The 22933-nt window shown below is 47.2% G+C and overlaps 1 protein-coding gene across 1 annotated transcript in view; it reads left to right on the forward strand.

Annotated features, from left to right (window-relative positions):
- Positions 1-370: 370 nt before the first annotated feature.
- Positions 371-22933, forward strand: part of LOC135373637 (uncharacterized) — a 187537-nt gene continuing 164974 nt past the window's right edge. The window contains exon 1 of the mRNA XM_064606733.1: positions 371-514. Coding sequence (XP_064462803.1) covers positions 511-514 — 4 coding nt within the window. The 5' untranslated portion in view covers positions 371-510. The remainder of the gene's footprint in view (positions 515-22933) is intronic.

A 22933-nucleotide genomic window follows, 5' to 3' on the forward strand; every position in this document is an offset into this window, starting at 1 on the left:
TACTGCAGTGCATAGTTCATCTTGAAGTCGGCAACCATTTCTGTGCGATGGCGTCTGTGTGATATACCTATTGCCTCTTAGACTTAAGCTTTGGTGGAGCATGTCAACAGCACCTGGGAAACAATGTCTTTGTGACATTGGCTATGTACTGTACGCAATGATGTGCCTTGCGGAGACATAAGCTTACATGAATGCCATTTTGTTGGTTCTTTTATCCCATGGTCGCCGTACTTGCAGTCAGCGAACATCACAGTTGTTGGAGTACAGCTAGGTAAGCGCCATATAAACTACCTATTTAAGATATTTCTCAAAATGGAGAAGTATTTTACTTTAATGTACGTCTTCTACCTCGTCGATGCTGTCCTGAGAAGCTGCTTTTACTTCTACCGTGCACGTGACGTGGAGTAGCGCACATCATACGACGTTCCACATCCTCTGTGAGCCTTCAGTGAGCCCTAGTAGAAGATACAAAGGAACTTCATATTTGAAAGGATATATCTACGACTGAGAATGAGTAAGCAATCATCTAACTATGGTCGGTCAAGCTAATATCTAAGTATTAGATTCGGAGGCGGATGCAGTTCGTTACCGGGACCACTGCGTTTTTCAAGGGGCTATTTTTGAAGAAAGAAGATAACTAGGCAAATGATATGTTTTTAACTTCTTTAACTTCTATGCAATATTTACCATTCAAACGTGTTCACAAATTTTTAAAAACGAGTGGTCCCGGTAACGAACTACACCCTTCGGAGGCTTAGGCCCGGTTCCACCAACGCTGGTTAACTTTGATCCGAGATTAACCGTTGTTAAACTTTTTTAAACGTTGTTAAACCCGACCCAGCATGCATACTAACCCCCTCCTTCCGTCTGTCCTCTCTCCATCTGTCCACATCTGTACGCCGCTCATAGTCACCGTTGCTTCGCGGTGCTAACCCGGAAGAAATACAAAATTAAATAAGTTAAGATTACCGCTTTTGCGTGTTTCACAGTTTAGAGATTTTGATCTCGAAGAGCATGCGGTCATTGCTGAGATTATGTTAGACTGCCATTTTTTTTTTCGTTCGTTTTGCACTTTTTGGAGATTGTTCAATTAAACTGCGCACCCATTTCCGGGGCGAGATAAGGCTAGTGTGTTTCTTCGCTTTCGCCTATTATGGATATTTTGTTTACAGGCGTTGGGAATTCTTCATTGACATCAGATCAGGCTGATTGCGTTTATACTGCACCTTGGATATAAGGTCTAGCGCATCCCACGCTGTCCGTTACGTACTCAAGGAGGATAGCGTACGATTCACTATGTCTTACTATATTGTTGACAGACTGCGTGTCCATTGTTCAAGTTTGATAAGGTTATTTACTGTGTGTTGCATGTTTTCGAGAAAGTGTTCCGTGTTCACGTTCAGGCTGTGCTTCAATTGCCGTGCCCAGATCGGGCTGCTCTTTCTGGTCTGTATCCACTGTAGATTATGTTCGCCCAAACGTGCATCGCCCTCGGAGCTTGGACAAAAGTACTATTTTATAGCCTTTTTGAAGCCCGCGCTTTCGTTTGCCGGTCGCTTGTTTACTCCAAAGAGAGCGATGATGCCTCGGTTCCTGTGTCGAAGCTCGCCTGCTTCCTTCTCAAATATGGTGAACTTCGTTGATGAACATAGTATACTGAATAAGAGGTTATATTCGCGGACTCCGTAATTCGCGAATTTTCTGGACCATGCAATCATTCGTACCTTAAATTCGCGTCGACCCCGTGTAAATTTGCGCTTCGACCCCGCATTGTGCATCTTAGGGGCCCTTCACCTTTAACTCCTAAGAAGATGCCATAAAGGGGCGCCACAACTGAGTAAATAGCCCCTTTGCATTTGTCTTCGTTTTGAGCCATTCTGATTGAGAGCGCTGGGATTACTGGGTGCTTACTCGGCTGGTATCCTGGTCCTGGTCCGGCTGGTATCCTGGTATTGCCGAATTGCTCTGTCTCCAGTTATTCTTGTCAGCGCATTGAACAGGTACGATTAAAATATTCGATATAGTGATGCGGCAAGTTTTTACAAAAGCTTATCCTCGTGGCAACATCCTTAAACCCATACACGGTTGTTGGATGACCCAAGTTTGCAGGGAGCTGGAATATTGGGACCCCTACATGCGCGCAACATTCGTGAAGGTTGAATTATTATCTCAACTTATAAAGGATAAGACCTGGACACATTCTGAAACAATGCAATGTAATCGCGCAAGGAAAAAAAAAAGGTGGCGGGGGGGGGGGGGGGGGGACGCGAACGTAAGTTACCCCAGCGTCGTGATTAATTTTCTTCCATGTTTGGTTCGCACATTTTTCTGTCTTTCGTTCGTATATTTCGCCGAACTTTAAATTCGCGAAGACACGAGCGCTAGCGAATTTTGCGAAAATACCTGCACTTTTGTGGTATATTAATAGAAGCTCATTTTGCTCTGCAAGGAGCTGGAAAGGAGGTTTCTCCAAATATGGTACCACATTGCATAGTAGGCTTTCAGGTTGATGTCAAGAGAAAGGCATGTAGCAGAACATGGAAGCACAGGGGACGCAAACAAGTGTAGGCTAGTCGGACACAGACGGCCCTTTGCAGCTTCCTGTGTCACTAACTCATCATGTCGGACAAATGTAATTATGCGCATAACCTCGTGCGTGATTGCGGCCTTTCTTCCGCACGTTTCGGTTGCTTTTCAAAATTAAGCAACGGTAGGTTTAAATCCTCCATGTGGCCACATTGAATGGTTTGCGGCTTTTTATGACGTCCCTTCCACTCTAAGTGTCATACTGCTCTGATGAAAATGCCGCCTATCATTTCGAGATATGTTTTAAACACTGGGACAGGTATCCCCCCGCCCCCCGCGCCAAACGCCCGTCAATCAGGTCACAAAATAACGTCGGTATTTGCCCCCCGGCCCCCGTTCGTGGTCGCTTCTTTTTTTATTCAACAAAGTCGTATCCCGAGTTTTCACGTTATTCAATTCTATAGCACGGCTGGGTCTTGCGCAAAAAACGGCGCATGAAAACTAACTGATAATAACGAGAAAAATTGAAAGACAACAACACCAACGTTGTTACAACATGATAACTGGGGATTTTTCTCGCCAGGGACGATACTCTACTACTGTGCTGTTGATGATACGGGGAATGGAATAATGGCCCCAAGTCCTATGCTATCCAAAAAGGTGAAGAGAGCGTTGAGGGCAGAGCTTTGGTGGGCTGGATGTGGCCAGGTACCAAGCGATTTTGTAAGAGACTGGGGGCGAGAGTCGAGCTGGTTAAGCGATCGGGAGAGTACGGTTCGGGAAGGTTTCTAGTGTGTGCAATGGCGAAGAATGTGCTTTAGATCTTCAAGAGTACTACAGTGACTGCAGCCGAGAGAGTCAACTTGCCTCAAGCGGCAACACCACTGCGCTGTAAAAGCCACATCGAGGCGCATTCAATGAACTTACGCGGCATCTTGCCGAGTGATATGTCGAGGCATGCGGAGAGCGACCGCTGGATGAACTCTACTCAGCACGGCTGGGGGAGAATACCACAGGTCCATTGGCGTGTAGCCAGAGGAGTCACGAGGCGTCGAAGTACGGACCGACTATCTCCTCTCAGCAGCGCAATTCGCGTCTCTTTCCGAGGCGAGAGAGCTCCTTCTGCGATACCGTCGCCCTGTTCATTGGCTTATACACCGCGATGGGCTGGAACCCATTGGAGAACCAGCCTGTTCCCTGCTTCGTAGACGAGTTTGTAAGCCATTGGCACATTCATAATCAACGACCCTTGTGAAAATGAAATTTGCCCGTCTTTGGCTTCTATTTCATTTTTGACTTTGATTTCCTGTAGACAATTGCACAATTAGGCACAATTTGCAAACATTCCTGGGAGCAGTGCGCATGACGGGAAATGCTGAGCAACATGAGAGCAACGGTGCATACACCAACAGGACGGCGAAGACGGTCGGAGACGATAGCAAGTCGCTCTGGTTTTTCACCATAGGGGTGGCATCCAATGTATTGCTCCGTAGACGAAAGCGTGCTGAGCGAACGCCCTGGACAGGTCCTGGTAGCACGACACAGCAAACGTAAAGGCGCGCGTGACCTTAAAGATGGCAGCGCCCGTGATCGGCGGCCAAACGGTTTGTAAACAATGCGGTTGCAGTTTCTGCGCGACGGTTTGGACGTCTTTCGATCACGCTAATTATTGTCGTCGGTAAATCTCCCCGTGAAACGCGTAGTTTTGCAGATAAGGCCTCGTCATCTTGACGACTTGCAAAGATGTGATGACAACTTAAGACTCAGTGAGCCGATGCGATGTATTGAAACTATGAAGAAATCGGCTACCATGCATCTTGCGGAAGAAACACCGCATAATTTACGCTTGCAAAGTGGGTTCATCTCTTGGCTTTCTGACGACGGAATAATACGGCAAAACGGCATGTAAACAAAGACACATGACATCAATGTGACGTTTTTTATATGACGTGCCACCATTACAAGATGACGGTTATGCCAAAAGCACCCGCTTGAGGGTAGCTACAACATGGCGGTTGTGTGTCACCACTTTCCCGGCACGCCCTGCAAGGGCGCGTGCTGCTCCACGGAACTTTCTCAAATGGGCGATTGTCCAAAAACCGGCTGTAGACAGAAGCTGGTTTTTTTTCCCTGAATCTCTAAAGACCAAAAGAAATCTATTGACTGCCTTCGAAGTTGTCTTCTCTTTACTTTCAAAAGAAAACAGTCTGTACGTGGTCCAAGGAATCACAAAAAAGTGTTCCAACGGATGTCTAACCACAGGGTGTTTTTGGTGTATTTGGTCTTTCTGCAGAGTGTGGCACATTCAATAGCTAAAACACTTTGCAAAACACACACTGCAAAACACACACTGACTCGATCATCGCGAGATTTTTGGCCATCAAACAGGAGAACAGCGTCAACGCATCGCTATGACGTCACGCAATGAAGTTGCTCTATGCTTTAATTTGTCAGCGCTTTCAGGACGTCCACCGTTGAGCACGCGGCATGAACTGGACTTATCTTGCGAGGTTCCGCAAAGTCGAGTGTCCTGCTTGCGTCTGAGTCAGAATAAAGGGTGAGGTGCCCCAGCTTAATTCCGTTACACACACATCCAACACTGAAGTGAGGAATTGCTTTGAGCATTAACTCACGACAAAGATAGCGCCTGTGTTTGTAACTGCTTTCGGTTTGAGACACCCAGTAAGTCCACAGAAAGGCGAACCTGTGGAGTGAGACGGCTATTTGCATCAATGTGAACCTGCATGGCAAATTACCCACTGCACAAATTTGGCTTTCAATGTCTCAAACAGAAAGCGCTAGAAACACACTTTATATTGGTCTTGAGTTAATACTCCAAGCGATTCCTCACTTCAGTGTTGCATGTGCGTGTAATCGAATTATGTTTAGGCGACTCATCCTTCATTCTGACTCAAGGGGCAAGCAGTACACTCGAGTTTGCGGAAGCTGGCAAGCGAAGTGATATATCGTATCTGTTTTTTTCGTGGTACTGCGCCAATGACAGCTATGTATTGCTCCTCAATAAGCGTAAAAAAGAATAATCAATACCATCTCAATACAGTTTCAAACAACAGATTAATTTAACACAATTCAAACAGGTACGCGGTAGCCACTTTTCAGCATCTGTCCATAAGATGCCCAAGCTCCGACAATAAAAAATGTGTTCCCTATATTAAGGCCTTCCAATGAAGAGAGGAAAGGCAAATATTCGATATATTGTTACATGAAGACGAGTGGATGTTTTTCCTGAGCGCGTGCCACCGTCCTCCCGGCTCGCTCTCTGACATTCTCTCTGGACATTAAAGACACAGTCTCAGCGCCAGTCAGTCTACTCGCATCATTTTGGTGGAGGTGCGAGCTCGATTACCCCACACAGTCCCCACGGCCCCGCCTCGGTTTAGTCGGCGCCTCCGCGGTCTCCGGCTGGAATTCCCAATGACCGGTGACGACGTCGTCGGACCCTCGGCGTCCTCCCAATCTGCCGTCGCCAGCGAAAGATCCTACGCGGATATCCTGGCGAGTCCGCCCCATCGTTCCTACCCGCGGCGGGACAGGGAGGCCTCAACGTTTTCAGGCAAGCGGAGCGAGGACCCTGCACATTGGTTCCATGAATATCAACGAGTGAGCGCTGTAAACGGTTGGGACGACTCTTTTCGTCTTGCCAACGTCATATTTTATTTATCCGGGACTGCAAGAATCAGGTTTGAAAACCATGAAGACTCCCTACAGTCCTGGGACGAGTTTCAGTCCCAGCTCTTGGCCATTTTCGGTAATAGCCACCATCAGAAAAAGGAAGCAGAGGCCATTCTCGCTTTTCGGGCGCAACTCGTCAACGAGACCTGCACGAACTATATTTAAAACGTGCTCCAACTTTGCCGCACAGTAAACCCTGACATGACGGAGGAGGAGAAGGTCGGCCACGTGCTAGAGGGCATAGCCGATGATGTTTTCAACTTCGTGGCCATCCGGAATGTTACCTCCATCAAGGGCGTCGTGGAAGAAACACGAAAATTTGAGGCGCTCCGGCGCAACCGTTTCGCTGCAGTCCGTCCCACAAGACTCCCTAACGTCGTTCCCACCTTAGCTGCCGTTCATAACACGTCCGAGGACCTTGAGATTCTAATTCGCCGTATCGTCCGCGATGAGGTACAGGCAGCCCTACTCCACGTCCTTCCGGCCTCCCCGTCGGTCCCCCATTTGTACAACGCCGTCCACAACGAAGTCCAGCGGGTAATGTCCTCACTGTCTGCCACTGGGGTTCTCCCCGGCGCCCCTTGCCCACGTCAACACCAGTGTCCCTGCTGTCCTTCCTGGAAACGCCCCCTACAATATACGCGGCACTGGCGGTCACACTCTTCCTCTTATGGGCTACAATAGACGCGACTTCACTGCTCACACTGCGCCTGCGCAGCTCCCGCTCGTTCCCCCTTATGGCCGCACCGCAGACGACCGCCCCATATGTTTCGGATGTGGTCATGTGGGTCACGTTCGCCGTTACTGTCGCACTACTAATGCCAACTGGAACTACTCCAGTGCACAAATACCGCGAGAACAAGGGACACAAACCTCAACTACTCCACGAAGTTTTTCTCCTCGCTCCCTGTCGCGCAGCATCCGCACCTCCTGCCGACAGTCGCCATCCCCGCCTCCTGCTCAAACGCGGAGGAACCGCACCCCATCGCCACTTTTCAGGCCCCAATCCCCACAGGGAAACCAGTGATAGCGACCGTTGAAGGCCAGGCCGCTCCACGTGTTTCAGACAAAGTGCCTTCATCGGAAGTCCTTCACATGAAGACGAATGTTGTAGATATTGTCGTGGACAATGTTGTCGTGCCGACGCTGATTGACACAGGTGCTTCCATTTCTGTTATGAGTGACGATTTCCGACGAAAGCTCCACAAAATTATTACACCTTTAGGGCCCCGCTATCTCTGTACAGTCAACCGCCAGCCGCTACCCTCCCTCGGCGTCTGTACCGCAAGGCTTTTCTTTCAGAACACTGTCGTCCCAGTCCAATTTGTAGTTCTCGAAAATTGCACCTGTACGACGTAACTCTGGGGATGGACTTTCTGGCTTCACACGCTGCACTCATTGACTGTGGTGGCGAAGAGCTTCACATTTCCCCGTTCCCACACCCACTGTTCTGGGAGGACCATTCAGCCCTACATTCTGGGAAGCTGAAACTTCGACAGACGACGATAGTGCCGCCGAAGTCGGCCGTACGCGTACTCGCAATTGTCGACCCTAATCATATTCACCGGGTCACCTGCGGGGACATCATCGCCGAACCTGCGTGCACTCTACTGTCTAAAAAGGGCGTCGTGGTGCCTTACAGTCTCACGTCACTTCAAAGGAACTCCGCCAAACTGTGGATTTTGAACACAGGCGACAAACCCGAACTTCTTCCCGATGGTATCGTCGTCGCTTCGTTTCGCTCCTTTCCACACTCCGCCGAGCTTACTTGTGTACCCGTCGACAAAACCGCCGACATGACCTCGCAATGGCCTGTCTTCTCTATTCAAGCACTTGAAACGTGTGGTGCACGCGACCGGCTGGCCAAGATGATCGACTCCCGTCTCGACCCCAATCAACATACTGACGTGCTCTCCGTTCTCCAGGACTACGTTGATATCTTCGATTTCGACAGGAAACAGGGTCGTACGGCACTTGTCCAACATCCGATGGACACGCAGGGTCATCCTCCTGTGCGCCAAAAGCCGTACCGCATATCCCACGCTGAGCGACGTGTTATCCAGCAACATGAACAGGATATGTTGAACGACGACGTCATTGCCCCGTCTTCCAGTCCGTTGCTGCGCCAGTAGTCCTTGTTCGCAAGAAAGATGGCTCCTGGCGATTCTACGTCGATTTTAGGGAGCTCAATAAGATCACCAAAAGGGACACTTACCCGATGCCACGTATTGATGATGCCCTGGATTGCCTCCAGGAAGCACGCTACTTTTCTTCCATTGATATGCGTTCGGGATACTGGCAAATTGAAGTTTACCCGAAAGACGCCGAAAAAACAGCATTCGTCACACCTCACGGACTCTATCAGTTCAAAGTGATGCCGTTCGGTTTATGTAACGCACCAGCGACATTCGAGCGCATGATTGACAACGTCCTCGGTCCACTAAAGTGGACATCATGTCTCTGCTACCTGGATGACATCGTCGTTTTCGGCTCCAATCTTGAACAGCACAACAGCTGGCTACGCCAAGTACTCGAGTGCATGAAGCTCGCTGGCCTAACTCTCAAGCACAAGAAATGTCACTTTGGGTGTCAAGAACTGACAGTCCTGGGCCACCTTGTCTCCCCTGATGGCATTCGCCCAGACCCCAAGAAAACAGAGGCTGTCAGGAATTTTCCCCGGCCCACCACGATCAAGGCCGTCCGGAGCTTCCTTGGTTTATGCTCGTACTTCCGGCGATTCATTAAACACTTCGCCAGTAAGGCACGACCCCTGAACGACATTTTGAAGCAAAGCACTGCATTCTGTTGGGAAGACGCCCACGAGGCTGCTTTCAACTGCTTGAAGTCGGCTCTCACTGCTTCCCCGCTGCTCCGCCACTTTGATCCACGAGCGCCAGTTGAGATTCATACCGACGCTAGCAGTACCGGCCTTGGCGCCGTGTTGACCCAAAGTCCTGACGACGCTGAGCACCCGGTGGCCTTTGCCAGTCGTTCTTTGTCTGCCGCAGAACAGAACTACAGCGTCACCGACCAAGAATGTCTGGCGGTCTTGTTGGCAATCCATAAGTTTCGCCCCTACCTCTACGGGAGCCGTTTCAAAATCGTCACAGACCACCATGCGCTATGTTGGCTAGCCAGCATCAAGGCGCCATCTGGGAAACTCGCCCGATAGGCACTCTTGCTAGAAGAATACGTTTTGAAGTTGTCCACAAAGCCGGTCGCAAACACCTTGATGCCGATGCCCTATCCCGCGCTGCCCTACCGGATGTCGCTTATATCTCATCATCGGTGGACTGTACTCCATTCGACCTCCTCTAGCTTCCTGAGGAACAACGCCGCGATTTCGCTTTACGGTCGGTCATCGAGAAGCTGGAAGCTACCTCTCCTCTTTCTCGACAGCAATCCCGGCGGTCACGAAACTTCGTCCTTCGTGACTCAGTCCTCTACAAGAAAAATTTCGATCCCTTCGGGCAGCCATATTTAATAGTGATCCCGCGTCATCTTCGGGCAGCTCTTCTACGACCTCTTCATAATGACGCAACGTCTGGACATTTGGGATTTGCACGTACATACGACAGGGTGATCCGGCGGTTCTTCTGGCCTGGAATGCGACGTTTCATTTCCGCGTATGTACGGCGCTGTACTGAGTGTCAGCGACGCAAACACTTGCCGTCCGCGCGACAAGGACCCTTGCAGCCTATCCTGCCCCCTGCTGGCCCCTTTCAACGTCTTGGCGAAGACCTCCTTGGTGCTTTCCCCACTTCGAACGATGGCAACCAGTGGATCGTCGTCTGCGTCGACCACCACACCCCATATGCGGAGACAAAGGCCCTTCCGACCGGCACCGCGCCTGACGTCGCCACGTTCCTTTTGGAGCAGGTTATATTGCGCCACGGAGCACCCAGAGAACTCCTAAGTGACCGAGGTGCGGCCTTCTTGTCGACCATAGTCTCAGAGCTCCTCCAAGCCTGCCAGATCCGCCGCCTCTCTACAACGGCTTATCACCCACAATGCAACGGTGCCACCGAGCGGCTGAACCGCACCCTTGCGGATATGCTTTCTATGTACGTCGACGCCTCCCACACCAACTGGGACACGGTTCTCCCTTTCGTGACCTATGCCTATAACCCCTCCCGGCATGACGTCACCTCCTTCAGCCCGTTTTTCCTCGCGTTCGGCCGCAATAGCGCCACCACTTTGGACACATTGTTTCCTTACGTCGAAGCCGGCCACAGGACTGATTTTGTCACCGAACTCATGAGTCGTGCCGAAGAAAGCCGCCAGCTCGCCCGCACGGATACGATGCTCTCCCAAGCCGACCAAAAGGCTCGTTACGACGAGGCGCACTCCGATACCCAATACCACCCGGGAGCCCTGGTGTGGCTGTGGAAAACTGAGCGCAAAGTTGGCCTGTCTGAGAAACTCGTGCGGCGCTATTTCGGCCCGTATAAAATTCTTCGTCAAACGTCGCCGGTGAATTACGTCGTCCAAGCTACTGAGAGTGCACATCGGTGATCCCGGAGAACATCAAAAGAAGACGTCGTACATGTCTCCCGACTGAAACCCTACCACTCGCCCACAGTTGATCAGGATGATCAACCTCTCCGCGAGGGGGATATTGTTACATGAAGACGAGTGGATGTTTTTCCTGAGCGCGTGCCACCGTCCCCCCGGCTCGCTCTCTGACATTCTCTCTGGAGATTAAAGACACAGTCTCAGCGCCAGTCAGTCTACTCGCATCAATATTTTCTTTTGAAAATATGCTCTTTTGTTGCATTCATAGAGTTACGTAGCTGCGGATGAGGTTTGATGCGAAAGGCGACGTCTTTCCACTTCACTTTGGGATGGGATGACAAATGCCCACGAGCACTTGCCGTTTAGAGATGCGCCATCAGTGTATGCTGCGGCAGGCAGAAAACTTCGCGTCTACCGGAGCACAGCAATGATCTCGGAGGACTTGAGGGGGAACCTATTCGTTCCTGGAGGTCCGGAAGACGCGCGCAGGTGGGTGGCACAGGCAGGGACCAGGGGGCATTCGGCGGTGTGAAGCCCTTAGCTATGAAGCCAGTGAGATTCTTGCGTATCCTCTGCGCTACATGATGGAAATTACTTCAGGACGGTATCTAAATTTTCTGAGTGGGTGACGGGGAATGTGCGCACGCACACGTAAGAAGTGTCGAGTCTATTCACGCTTAGGAAGGACCTCCATCGAGAGTTCACCAGCTTTAGCTAAGACTTCCCATGTTTGTTGAAACAATTCTTGGAACTCCAAGGCAGCAACGAAGGCTTCGGGCGAACAGTGTCCGTAGGGTGACGATGTAGAAATCATGTGTATGATTGGAAGGCTGTACAGCAAGGTCGCCAGCACCAAAGCCGTGTGAACGGCTAGAAGGGAGCGTTGATCACTGCCCAATCCTAAGCCAGAAAGATGTTGAATTGCGAGAAACTACCGCTGCACTTTGGTCTCAAGGTGCTTCATGTGGCGAGCCCAACGCAAGCTCGAGTCCTGGACCACACCAAGGCTCGAGCTTCTTTGCGACAACCCAAAGAGGGAAATTTCTCATATCCTTGTGAGTGAAAGGGAGCTCGACGCACTTTGCGGGCGAAACGTCAATTCCAAGTCGGAAGAGGTACGAATGAACATTAACTTTAACCTAGCTGCAATCTGCGCTGAAGGGTCGTGACTTTCCTACTGTCCAAAATGCAACTTCATCGGTATAGATAGAGAATACTACTTTGCGAGGAATTATCGATTTTTGGCCTGCCATTACCACGTTGAAGAGTGTAGGACTCGTAATGCTTCCTTGGGGTACGCCTTGATCACTAAAGCGCCTATGGCTTTGGCAGTGGGATGTGCGGACAGCGACAGTTCGGTTCGTAAGGAAATCGTGGAGCCAGCTGAAGAATCAACCACATGGTCCAAACAACCGAAAAGGGGTGGAGCACACATATGTGCGAGACGACATCATATGCGAGCTTGATGTCCAGGAAAGTCTATACAAGAATTCGCCGGTGAGCATGATCATGCTGGACTGTAGAGACCAGGTCGAGATGTGGATCAATGGAGCTTCGGTGGCGAGGATATCTAGACATTTCATCAAGGAACACACTTCGTCTCTTCCAGCCACCAGTCCCGTTGATGCAAAACCGTTCTGTCCATCAGTTTTCTCACAGCGCTTGTCAGGCCCACAGGGCGAAAGGAAGATAGGGCATTTAAATGTTTGCCTGGTTTCAGAATATGCACGACTAATGCCTCCTTCCAGGTGGAAGGTACGGATCTCTGTACCTTCCACGGGGATAAGATGTGTTATAAACATGAAGCAGAGCTTGGAGTGACCGCTCGTCAATGTCTGGCAGTGCGGCATAGGTGATTTTATCTGGTCCTAGGGACGATTGCACATTCACAAGTTTCAACGCAGTCTTCAGCTCGATCAGAGTGAAGTCGCGGTCCATAACCTCCGGTGGATGAAGCCTGTCTTGGTGAAATTGTCATAATCCTCTGAACAAACGTTGTATACCGCAGTCGCCGAGGCAGCCGCCGGTGTCGTCAGGGCGACGGACAAACCTGCCGCTAGCATGTTTTCGTCTACACCCTAAATGATAGCCGATGCCGCGAGAGGATTCTTTTTCGCGTGGCGCATCCTTCAGAGCCCTAATTGTCGTCCAGATCCGTCCCAAGCAGCGTACCATCATTGGTCCAATATGGGTCCAACATTGGCAGCCAATATAAGTTACATTGCTCCAATACTGGGCGTGCAAATCGGACCGATATTATACCAATGAAACTGCCAATATTGTCCAACGTTGCAAGCCCGTGGTGACAACATAGAAATATGGGATTATTTGTACATGATGCCACTGCAACGCGCCGAAAAACAAAGACACAGCTGAAGTTAGACACCCCTTGCGCCTCAGCGCCTTGTGTTCTGTCTAACTTCAGCTGTGTCTTTGTTTTTCGGCGCGTTGCACTGGCCCGTGGTGAGCCAGTGAAAAATATTAATGATGTGTAGCTATAGTAACTGTCCACACCAGTCTAGCTTTAACTGGCTTCAATATGTAACACGACAACAGGAACTCATCATATTACGGGTCATTAGTCTTTCTTTCATATCTTTTGTTTCTTTTGTTATATTTTTGCATAGATACTGCAACCTTGCCATCGGCGGCTGACGGTTGTGAAATAGTAAGATCCCGCTTGTTCTGGGATACGGGTAGTCGCATACAACAACCCATCATAAGAAACACATGCAATCATCCTTCAGCAGCCGTCACTGGGAACATCGCGGAAGCAGCCAGAATCATTGGCAAAGTTAGCAGATTTCACGCACAACTCGCACATAGTCTAAAATGGATCGTAACTCTCCTGCAGCGGTACGAGGCATACGTCTTAGCAACTTACAATCAACCTGTAATTGATTCGAGGCGCTTAACGTACAACAACAGTATTGATCCATATCAAGAATTGTGTTGTTGAACTGCCGGTTCCACTGTATGCATGTTAACTGCCTCGCCGCCCATAACGCTGATCATTTTTGAATGCGGCTTGGTAGACGGCTTGAGGAAGGTAAGGAAGACGGCTTAGTAAAACGGCGGTGCCCGTTCATGCTGTTTTGATCTCACCGTCTACCTACCGAGGTGATTTTGCTTTCTTTTTTTGCACTGGTACCAGAACCATGTCCGGTTTCAACGGGCATCAGTTCAGACTGGGAGCGGTTGTGACTTGCACGAACAAGGGCCACTTCAAGTGGAACCGCTTCGACCTATTCAAGTTAAACAACCAGGTTTCCATCTGGTCTGGGACAGATGTTCGCCGCGCGCGCGTACCTCATGTACGAAGTTTCTCTCGTTGTTATCGAATAGTTGTCGTCAATGTCTACTGATGAATGCAAGACGGATTAAAAATCGGAGAAGTAGGACGGCGGAAACATATACGGCGGAGGTTGCGCGTTACATTTAGAGTGCGAAAATGCGAAGAAACTATAACGCTCGATTAACATCGTAGTTATGCACGGTCTCCAAATGTGTGCAGCTGCTATTTCAAGAGAGAGAGAGAGCGAGAGCTCTTTTATTGGTATCACGTCAGGAATTCCGACTTTTCATCAACAAAAGAATCATCATCATTTACATAAGGAATGACACTGAGGGATCAGACGCTTAACGCGTGTAACTGATCCGTACTCAAACTGATAGCTGAAATATACGGCAAACAGTAACTTAGGATTGCACATCAATGAACTCATGAACTACAAGCTGCAACCTAACAAATCGTGCGCAATAATAAATAAAACGAATATATATGCAAGACGCAAACGAAAAAACAAATGAAAATTTGTAAGTACAACGTGATCTATTCCGTAACATGAACATATTCAGTTAATGTCAATCCGAGATAACAGCTAATTTGTAGCTTGAAGCATCAAGTAATTTTGAAGTTGTTTCTTAAGGACATGTATTGATGTGCTGCTTTGTATATGCACTGGCAATGAGTTTCATAACTTTACAGTGTAATATTGGAAAGAAAAGTAGCCGTAGTTGGTTCTTATCTAAGGTAGACCTAGGGAAAACGGTCCGTAGTTTCTTATCGGCATGGTACATTCACTACTCCTCAGACTAACAAATGGTAAAGAACATACGTTGTTTCGCAGTTTGTAAACGATGGTACATAACCTGCGTTGAAGTAAAACTTTTACCTCAGGAATATTGAACAATTTAAATGCAAAAGTAATACTTTCATTATTTGACGTAGCTAACATCGCTCGTAATGCCTTTTTATGGGCAACATGCACAGGCTTAATTGTGGAATCGTATGATAGGGCATAGCATGCGATGCCATAGGAAATATGGCGTTGAACAAGAGACATGTAAGCGCTTCTTAGAACTCGTAACGGCACGAGGAACCTCAACTTGTTTATTGCCTAAGTACCCGAATAAACTTTGTTGCACACGTGTGAAACCTGGTCGTGCCATAACAAGTCCTCATCAAGCGTTATGCCCAGGAATTTCTTTGAGCAGCGTTCGGCAATAGTATCGGGACCAACCACCAAGTCACTACTACAACTATCTGTGAATAATTGGGGGGAACTGAAGATGACATATGAAGACTTGGACGGGCTAATTTCTAACTTATTAAAAGTAAGCCAAGAATGAAGCCTTCATAGTGCGCGTGAGAATAAATCGTTTACATCGAAACTCTGCAGAAATATGGAAGTATCGTCCGCGTATAGAATTGTTGACTCGTTCAGATAAGATACCAGGTCATTTATGTACGCCAAAAAGAGAAACGGCCCAAGAATGGAACCCTGGGGGACACCCGCCCAAAACGTTGCCAACAGATGAAGAGGCATCGCCAAGTTGAACAAAGTTTGCTTTCGATTAGACAGGTAGCTGGATATAAGTTCGAGAGTTAAGTCACGAATTTCATACCGTTCTAATTTCGAACAAAGTAATGGATGGGCAATCGTGTCAAACGCTTTCCAATGGTCAACGAACACGCCCGTGGTTAGGAGCTTAGACTCAATATCAGACTTAATCAACTCTCAGACTGAGAGGGCTGTTATTTCAGTCGACCTGTTCCGGCGGAAACCAAACTGGTTATCCGATATCAAGGAATGCCTCTGGAAAAAAATCCTCTAATCTGGATAGTATTAGGCGTTCTAATATCTTGCTGATAGTGGGCAGAGTCGCGATGGGTCTGTAGTCCCCCGGAGATAAACGACTACCGCTCTTGAAAATTGGGCAGATTTTCGAGACCTTTAACTCATCAGGGTACGATCCTTCATGAAATAATGATTTGATGATGGCGGACAAAGGCGTTGAAATCAGTGTGGCCACATTTTTAAGAAACTCCACAGATATGTGGTCATATCCTGAAGCCGCCGTGTTTTTCACATTGTAATTGACCGACTGGACTTCTTCTGGACAACAAGGGGAGAAGAAAGATGTGTGGGGGTTACGAGAAGGCAAGATGTGACCTAGCTCAGAATTAGCGTTGTCTGAAAGTACGAACGCAGCGACATTTAAGAAGTAATTATTTAATAGATTGCATATAGTTACTTGATTGTCATGAGTATTCCCTGAATCATCAGCAAGGCTTGAAATGGCGTTTGATTGCCTGCTCTTCCCAAGAGCGCAATTTACTAAGTTTCATGACTTGTGTGAATCACCAAAAAGCTTCATTAAATTTTTGGTAGGAGTAGTTTCTCTTAGCTATGCGTAGGAGTTTGCTAGACATGTTTAACGTATTTCTCTCTCAACGCTGTCTTATCAGGGTTCAGACGATGTTTGTTATACAAATTTGACCTACGCATTACACACAGTAAGAGCCCGGTAGTTAGCCACGGTTTCCTTTTGGTTTGTCTTTTAGAATATCTTTTCAGCTCTGACGATGCCTCGATACACTGAGTAAGTACCTTATGAAATGTACTAAATTTACGTGTAGCAGATGTGTCTGCATCCACGAAAGACCAGTTGACGCTCGCGATATATGACCTAGCTAATGAGAAGTCACAGAAACGTACAACAGCATGAAAACATTTGTCTCACAACGTTTTTTCTCAATCGCAAAAATGTCATGGTCGGACATATCGCAGGGCAACACCGGCAGTGAAGGCGTCCGAATGAGTGTTAGACAGGATATGATCTACGAGGGTACCAGTATGCCCAACTTGGGTACGAGTAGGGCATCGAATCCATTGCTCAATGCTATTGGCGAGCAATATATTTAGATATGAAGTTGACTGACCTTTATCTAATACATTTATATTTATGTCAACAACCTTTCAACAAACCTCTATGGGTAAATTTTCTTCCTCTCTTGAGATCGTGGCCGCAAAGCGACCACGGACCGAAGTTTTACAAAGTGCATCTAAACAGTTCATTTCCAAGTACATAGTACTGTCTAGTGCAGACTCCGAAAAAGAGAAAAATGTACCACTGGGAAAGATGTCACCATTTTTTATTGAAAAAGCGGTGGTATCCCTGTCTAAAAATATCACGGGAATAAAACGTATCAGATCTGGGGACTTGCTCATAAAATGAACGAATGAGAAAGACTGCAACCGTATATTGAACGCTCATGAATTGATGGGAGTAAAGATTGGAGCTTCGATGCACAAAACACTTCACACTTGCAGGGGCGTAATCTCAGTTTTTGAGTTGGTTGACGTGCCACCTGAAGAAATTTTGATGGAGCTCAGGGACCAGGACGTCATTGATGTACGGAAAATCAAAATTCGTAAAAATGGGGAGTACATCACCACACGAAATATAGTACTGACCTTTGACAGGCCCACACTTCCAACAAAACTAAAAGTAGGCTACCTGTCAGCAGATGTCCGACCTTACATTCCGAACCCGTTGCGCTGTTTTCGGTGCAACAGGTTTAGACATGCTGCAGACGGGTGCCGCGGCTCTGCTTGTTGTGCACGGTGTGGCAAGAGTGACCATGAGACCAAAGAATACAAAGGGCCAGACTGCTGTGTCAATTGTTCTTCCAACCACCCATCCTACTCGAGGTAATGTACAAAGTGGAAATATGAAAAAGAAGTCCTGCACGTTAAGGTTACACAGAACATCAGTTACCCAGAAGCCAGAAAAAAAGTAGCTCCCATCTTTTTCGAAAAATCCTTTGCCACAGCCATAAAACAGAAAGTAAAACTAGTAACACAGTTGACACAGACCGAGCAATCACTGCTGATAGAGACAACCACAAATGAAGTCCAAGGGGGTGCACATCCACCTCCAGTCCCCGAAACTCCAGTGGCGTCCCTAACACCGACGCCACTTCTGTCCTCACAGTCCACGGACGCAACATCCATGGATTGCGAGGACGAGACGAGCTCTGAGCGCTCCTTTGCGAGCACGAGCTCCCAAGTCCTCCAAAAGAATAGAGCTAGTCTGTCGGGGAGTGGGTCACTCCCTGACATATCTGATAAAGAGCTTGTGGCTGCGCGGAAGAAACCCACAAGGCCGCGGGTCACACCTCCAACAAAAAATAGGTAATGAAAGCTTTTCAAAGTCGGCAAAAGTTTCTGACACACTTACTACTCCTTCTTAGTACTGCAACTATTATGCAGCACACGATCCTCCAATGGAATTGTCGTGGGTTCCTTTCTAACTTAGATGATGTGAACGATCTCTTCGAGACCTATAATGCTACATGTTTTTGTCTTCAGGAAACATATTTGAACAACCAAACACAAAATCCACTGCGTAGACACAACATATTCCGAAGAGATCGAAGTGACGCCACCCGAGCATCTGGTGGTGTAGCGATCATCACACGACGATCTCTCCCAACGAAAGCAATTCACCTAGTTACAAACTTGGAAGCTGTAGCCGTGCAGGTGTGTTTAGACAGGATCGTCACCATCTGCTCGGTATACTTGCCGCCATCAGACACTATTACACAAAAAGAATTACAAGATTTATGCAGCCAACTTCCAAGTCCTTTTATAGTTCTAGGTGACTTTAATGCTCATAATCCACTTTGGGGCAGTACAAGAACTGACACCCGAGGGAAAATGTTAGAGAATTTTTTATTATCAATATCCATCTGTCTCTTAAACACAGGGGCACCTACATACATATATTCTTCAAGTCAGACTCTCTCAGCCTTAGACCAGTCTTTTTGCAGTCCCTCCTTGTTTCAGGAGATGGAATGGACTGTAAAACAAAACCCACTTGGAAGTGACCACTTCCCAGTGGTGTTAAAATACCTTACTCTAGTCGACACTCTGACGACACGCCCTGCCAGGTGGAAATTTGAAATAGCCGACTGGAATCAGTTTTCTGAAAAATGTGACCTCTCTCTGATTCCTATTGATAGGGTGACGATCGAGGAAGCTAGCAATCTTATTAGTAACATCATCCTCGATGCAGCAACACAATTCATTCCCCAGGCTTCTGGTCGTCTCCCAAAGCGACCTAAACCCTGGTGGAACAGTGAATGCGAGGAAACTCGCAAACTGCAAAATCGGGCGTGGAGCATATTTCGGAGGTACCCCACTTCACAAAATCTCCTACTTTTTAAAAAGGCCAGAGCAAGGGCCAGGTGGACACGCAAGCAAGCTAAGCGGCCCTCTTGGCACGCCTTTGTATCGTCTCTGTCTTGTAATACCCCATCCAAAGTGGTATGGGACAGACTTCGCAAAATCAGAGGAGAACACATCAGTCATTCCGTCCCTCTTTTAGAAGTTAACGGTCAGGTATGTGAAAGCCTAGAAGAGCAGGCGAATGCGCTTGGGGAGCATTTCCAAAGAATTTCTGACTCATCTCATTATAGTAAAAACTTTCTTAAGATCAAAGACACTGCACAAAAGAAGACAATTCGAATGAGTGGCGGGGACGACCATGGATATAATCAGCCGTTTACTATGATAGAGCTGCAGAGAACATTATCTTCAGCAAAGGCTACCTCACCTGGTCCAGACCGAGTGACATATGCCATGCTTCAGCACTTGTCCGAAACATCTAAAGAATGCTTGCTTCGTTTCTTCAACCGAATCTGGGCAGACAGCACATTGCCATCCGCATGGAAAACTGCCACCGTTGTCCCACTGTTAAAACCTGGAAAAGACCCTTCAAATCCAACTAGCTATCGACCTATCGATCTCACAAGCTGCATCGGCAAAACATTTGAGCGTATGGTTAATGGTCGGCTCGTCCATTTTCTAGAGGAAAGCAAATGTCTCTGAACTGCAGTGTGGTTTTTGTGCCGGGCGGTCCACAACAGACCACCTCGTTCGAGTAGAAACAATGATACGTGAAGCTTTCGTCCGAAGACAACACTGCCTCTCTGTTTTCTTTGATCTTGAGAAGGCATACGATACCGCTTGGCGGTATGGTATCCTACAAGATCTGTACTCTTTTGGGATCAGGGGGCGCATACTCAGGTGCGTCATGAACTTCCTACAAAACTGGACTTTCCAAGTACGACTTGGAACGACGCTATCTCGTGTTCTGGTTCAAGAGAATGGAGTGCCACAGGGATCTGTCCTGAGTGTTACTCTCTTTCTTGTGAAAATCAATTCAGTAGCCAATGTAATTCCTCGTTCCATGTCATACTCCTTATACGTAGATGACATTCAAATATCATATTCTTCTACAAATCTAGCAATATGCGAGCGTCAGATGCAGCTAGTTCTAAACAAGCTTACCACATGGTCCCTCGGAAATGGGTTTAAGTTCTCGCACGAGAAAACTGTCTGTGTTCACTTCTCTAGGGTCAGAGGAATGCTTCCTCCACCTACTCTTAAAGGGACGGTCTCGTACAGATCGGGCGATTCCGAAACTTAGCTGAAATTATATTCAAGAGTGCTACAGAAATACAGTCGCGAAGTTTCAACCAGAACAACGAAGTGGTTTTCGAGAAATTTGAAGGAATATGCCGTGACAGCAGACGACGGAAGTCGCAGCTGGATTCAACTCCCTCTCATGCAACGTCAAATGTGACGTGGTTATGGTATTTATGGTGGCAGCTCGCCCATTGGGCGACCGAAGCGCAATGCACAGTACAGTCGGAGGTGTATGTGCTTTGCGCTTGAAAGTTGTCACGCGCGACGTCGTAATGTCTGATAGCAAATTTAGCGATAGTGACGGGTCCCTGTCACTAAGCGGTGAATATGAGCTCATCGGCGCCGATCGATTGAAGAACCGGGGACGTCAATGAACCTTCAGCTACTGACCCTTTGCAACATCAAAGTGGTTAGCCAGTGAAAGTAGTGGATGATCGGGAATCGATTGACGCGGGTAAGACTCATCCATAAAAGCGCACTTTTTTGCGTATATATGTTCCGCTTGATCGTGACACCATTCTAAATTGTACAAACATTGCAGGTGTGTGTGTAGACACTGCTCGCCAATACCAGCATGTGCCGGAACCTGTTTCGATCAGTCACGTACACATGGTGTTGTATTCTCCTGAAAGGTGTTGTAAAGTTTGTTTTTGTTGCGGAGGTTTTTATTTGCATATAAAAATGTGTGTTTCATGGTACGTTATGCAAAATTTCAGATTTGGTCATGTATGTATCAGAACTTGGATAGACTGCTGAAGAAAGCTGCTCTCTCTATCCATTCCCGCAAGCGGCAGGAGGTTGTCAACGTGATAAGTGAAGGCTTTCCATTCATGTCATTACACCTGGAGCAAATGACAAAATCAAGGATAAGCTCATCTACTTCAACGTCTTCAATTACCCCTGGCCTATGAAAAAAAAAAGCCCTTTTCAGACCATCCAACATATCTGCATCAAAGACCATGCTTCTGCATCGAATAAGCTCTTATCATCATGGATGATTATAGTATTTCATATCAAAAATACCTAGACGTGCATTACGAATGTGCAAGATGGATCAGCCGTATTTTTGCTAATGTTATGGCGGTGTGTTCATGAGCCCACGGCTCAGATTTTGATTGTGTCAGGGGTTGCACACTAAGATGTCTAGCACGTTGAATATAAAAGATTCGGAAATGTTTAAAAACTTTCAAAAATATCAAAAATACCTGGATGTCCATCACAAATTTGTAAGAAGGAACAGCGGTTTGCAACATGTTTACATATCGTCTGGCTTATTGTTGCTCATGTTACACTGGTGTGTTCGTGAGCCCATACTGGCTCAGATTTTGATTGTGTCAGGGGTTGCACACTAAGATGTCCAGCACGTTGAATATAAAAGATTTCGAAATGTTTCAAAACTTTCAAAAATATCAAAAATACCTAGATGTCCATCACAAATTTGTAAGATGGAACAGCGGTTTGCAACATGTTTACATGTCGTCTGGCTTATTGTTGCTCATGTTACACTGGTGTGTTCGTGAGCCCATACTGGCTCAGATTTTGATTGTGTCAGGGGTTGCACACTAAGATGTCCAGCACGTTGAATATAAAAGATTTGGAAATGTTTAAAAACTTTCAAAAATATCAAAAATACCTGGACGTAGATGACAAATTTGTAAGATGGAACAGCGGTTTGCAACATGTTTACATGTTGTCTGGCTTATTGTTGCTCATGTTACACCGGTGTGTTCGTGAGCCCATACTGGCTCAGATTTTGATTGTGTCAGGGGTTGCACACTAAGATGCCCAGCACGTTGAATATGAAAGATGTGTAAATGTTTAAAAAATATGAAAAATACCTAGACGTGCATGACAAATTTGTAACATGGAACAGCGGTTTGCAACTTGTCGACATGTCGTCAGTCTTATTTTTGCTAATGTTACACCGGTGTGTTCATGAGCCCATACTGGCTCACATTTTGATTCGATATCAGGGGTTGCACACTAAGATGTCCAGCACGTTGAATATAAAAGATTTGGAAATGTTTCAAAACTTTCAAAAATATCAAAAATCCCTAGATGTCCATCACAAATTTGTAAGATGGAACAGCGGTTTGCAACATGTTTACATGTCGTCTGGCTTATTGTTGCTCATGTTACACTGGTGTGTTCGTGAGCCCATACTGTTTCAGATTTTGATTGTGTCAGGGGTTGCACACTAAGATGTCCAGCACGTTGAATATAAAAAATTTGGAAATATTTAAAAACTTTCAAAAATATCAAAAATACCTGGACGTACAGGACAAATTTGTAAGATGGAACAGTGGTTTGCAACATGTTTACATGTCGTCTCACTTATTGTTGCTCATGTTACACCGGTGTGTTCGTGAGCCCATACTGGCTCAGATTTTGATTGTGTCAGGGGTTGCACACTAAGATGC

The sequence above is a fragment of the Ornithodoros turicata genome, unplaced genomic scaffold (genome assembly GCF_037126465.1).
Source record: "Ornithodoros turicata isolate Travis unplaced genomic scaffold, ASM3712646v1 Chromosome28, whole genome shotgun sequence".
Taxonomy (NCBI): Eukaryota; Metazoa; Arthropoda; class Arachnida; order Ixodida; family Argasidae; genus Ornithodoros; species Ornithodoros turicata.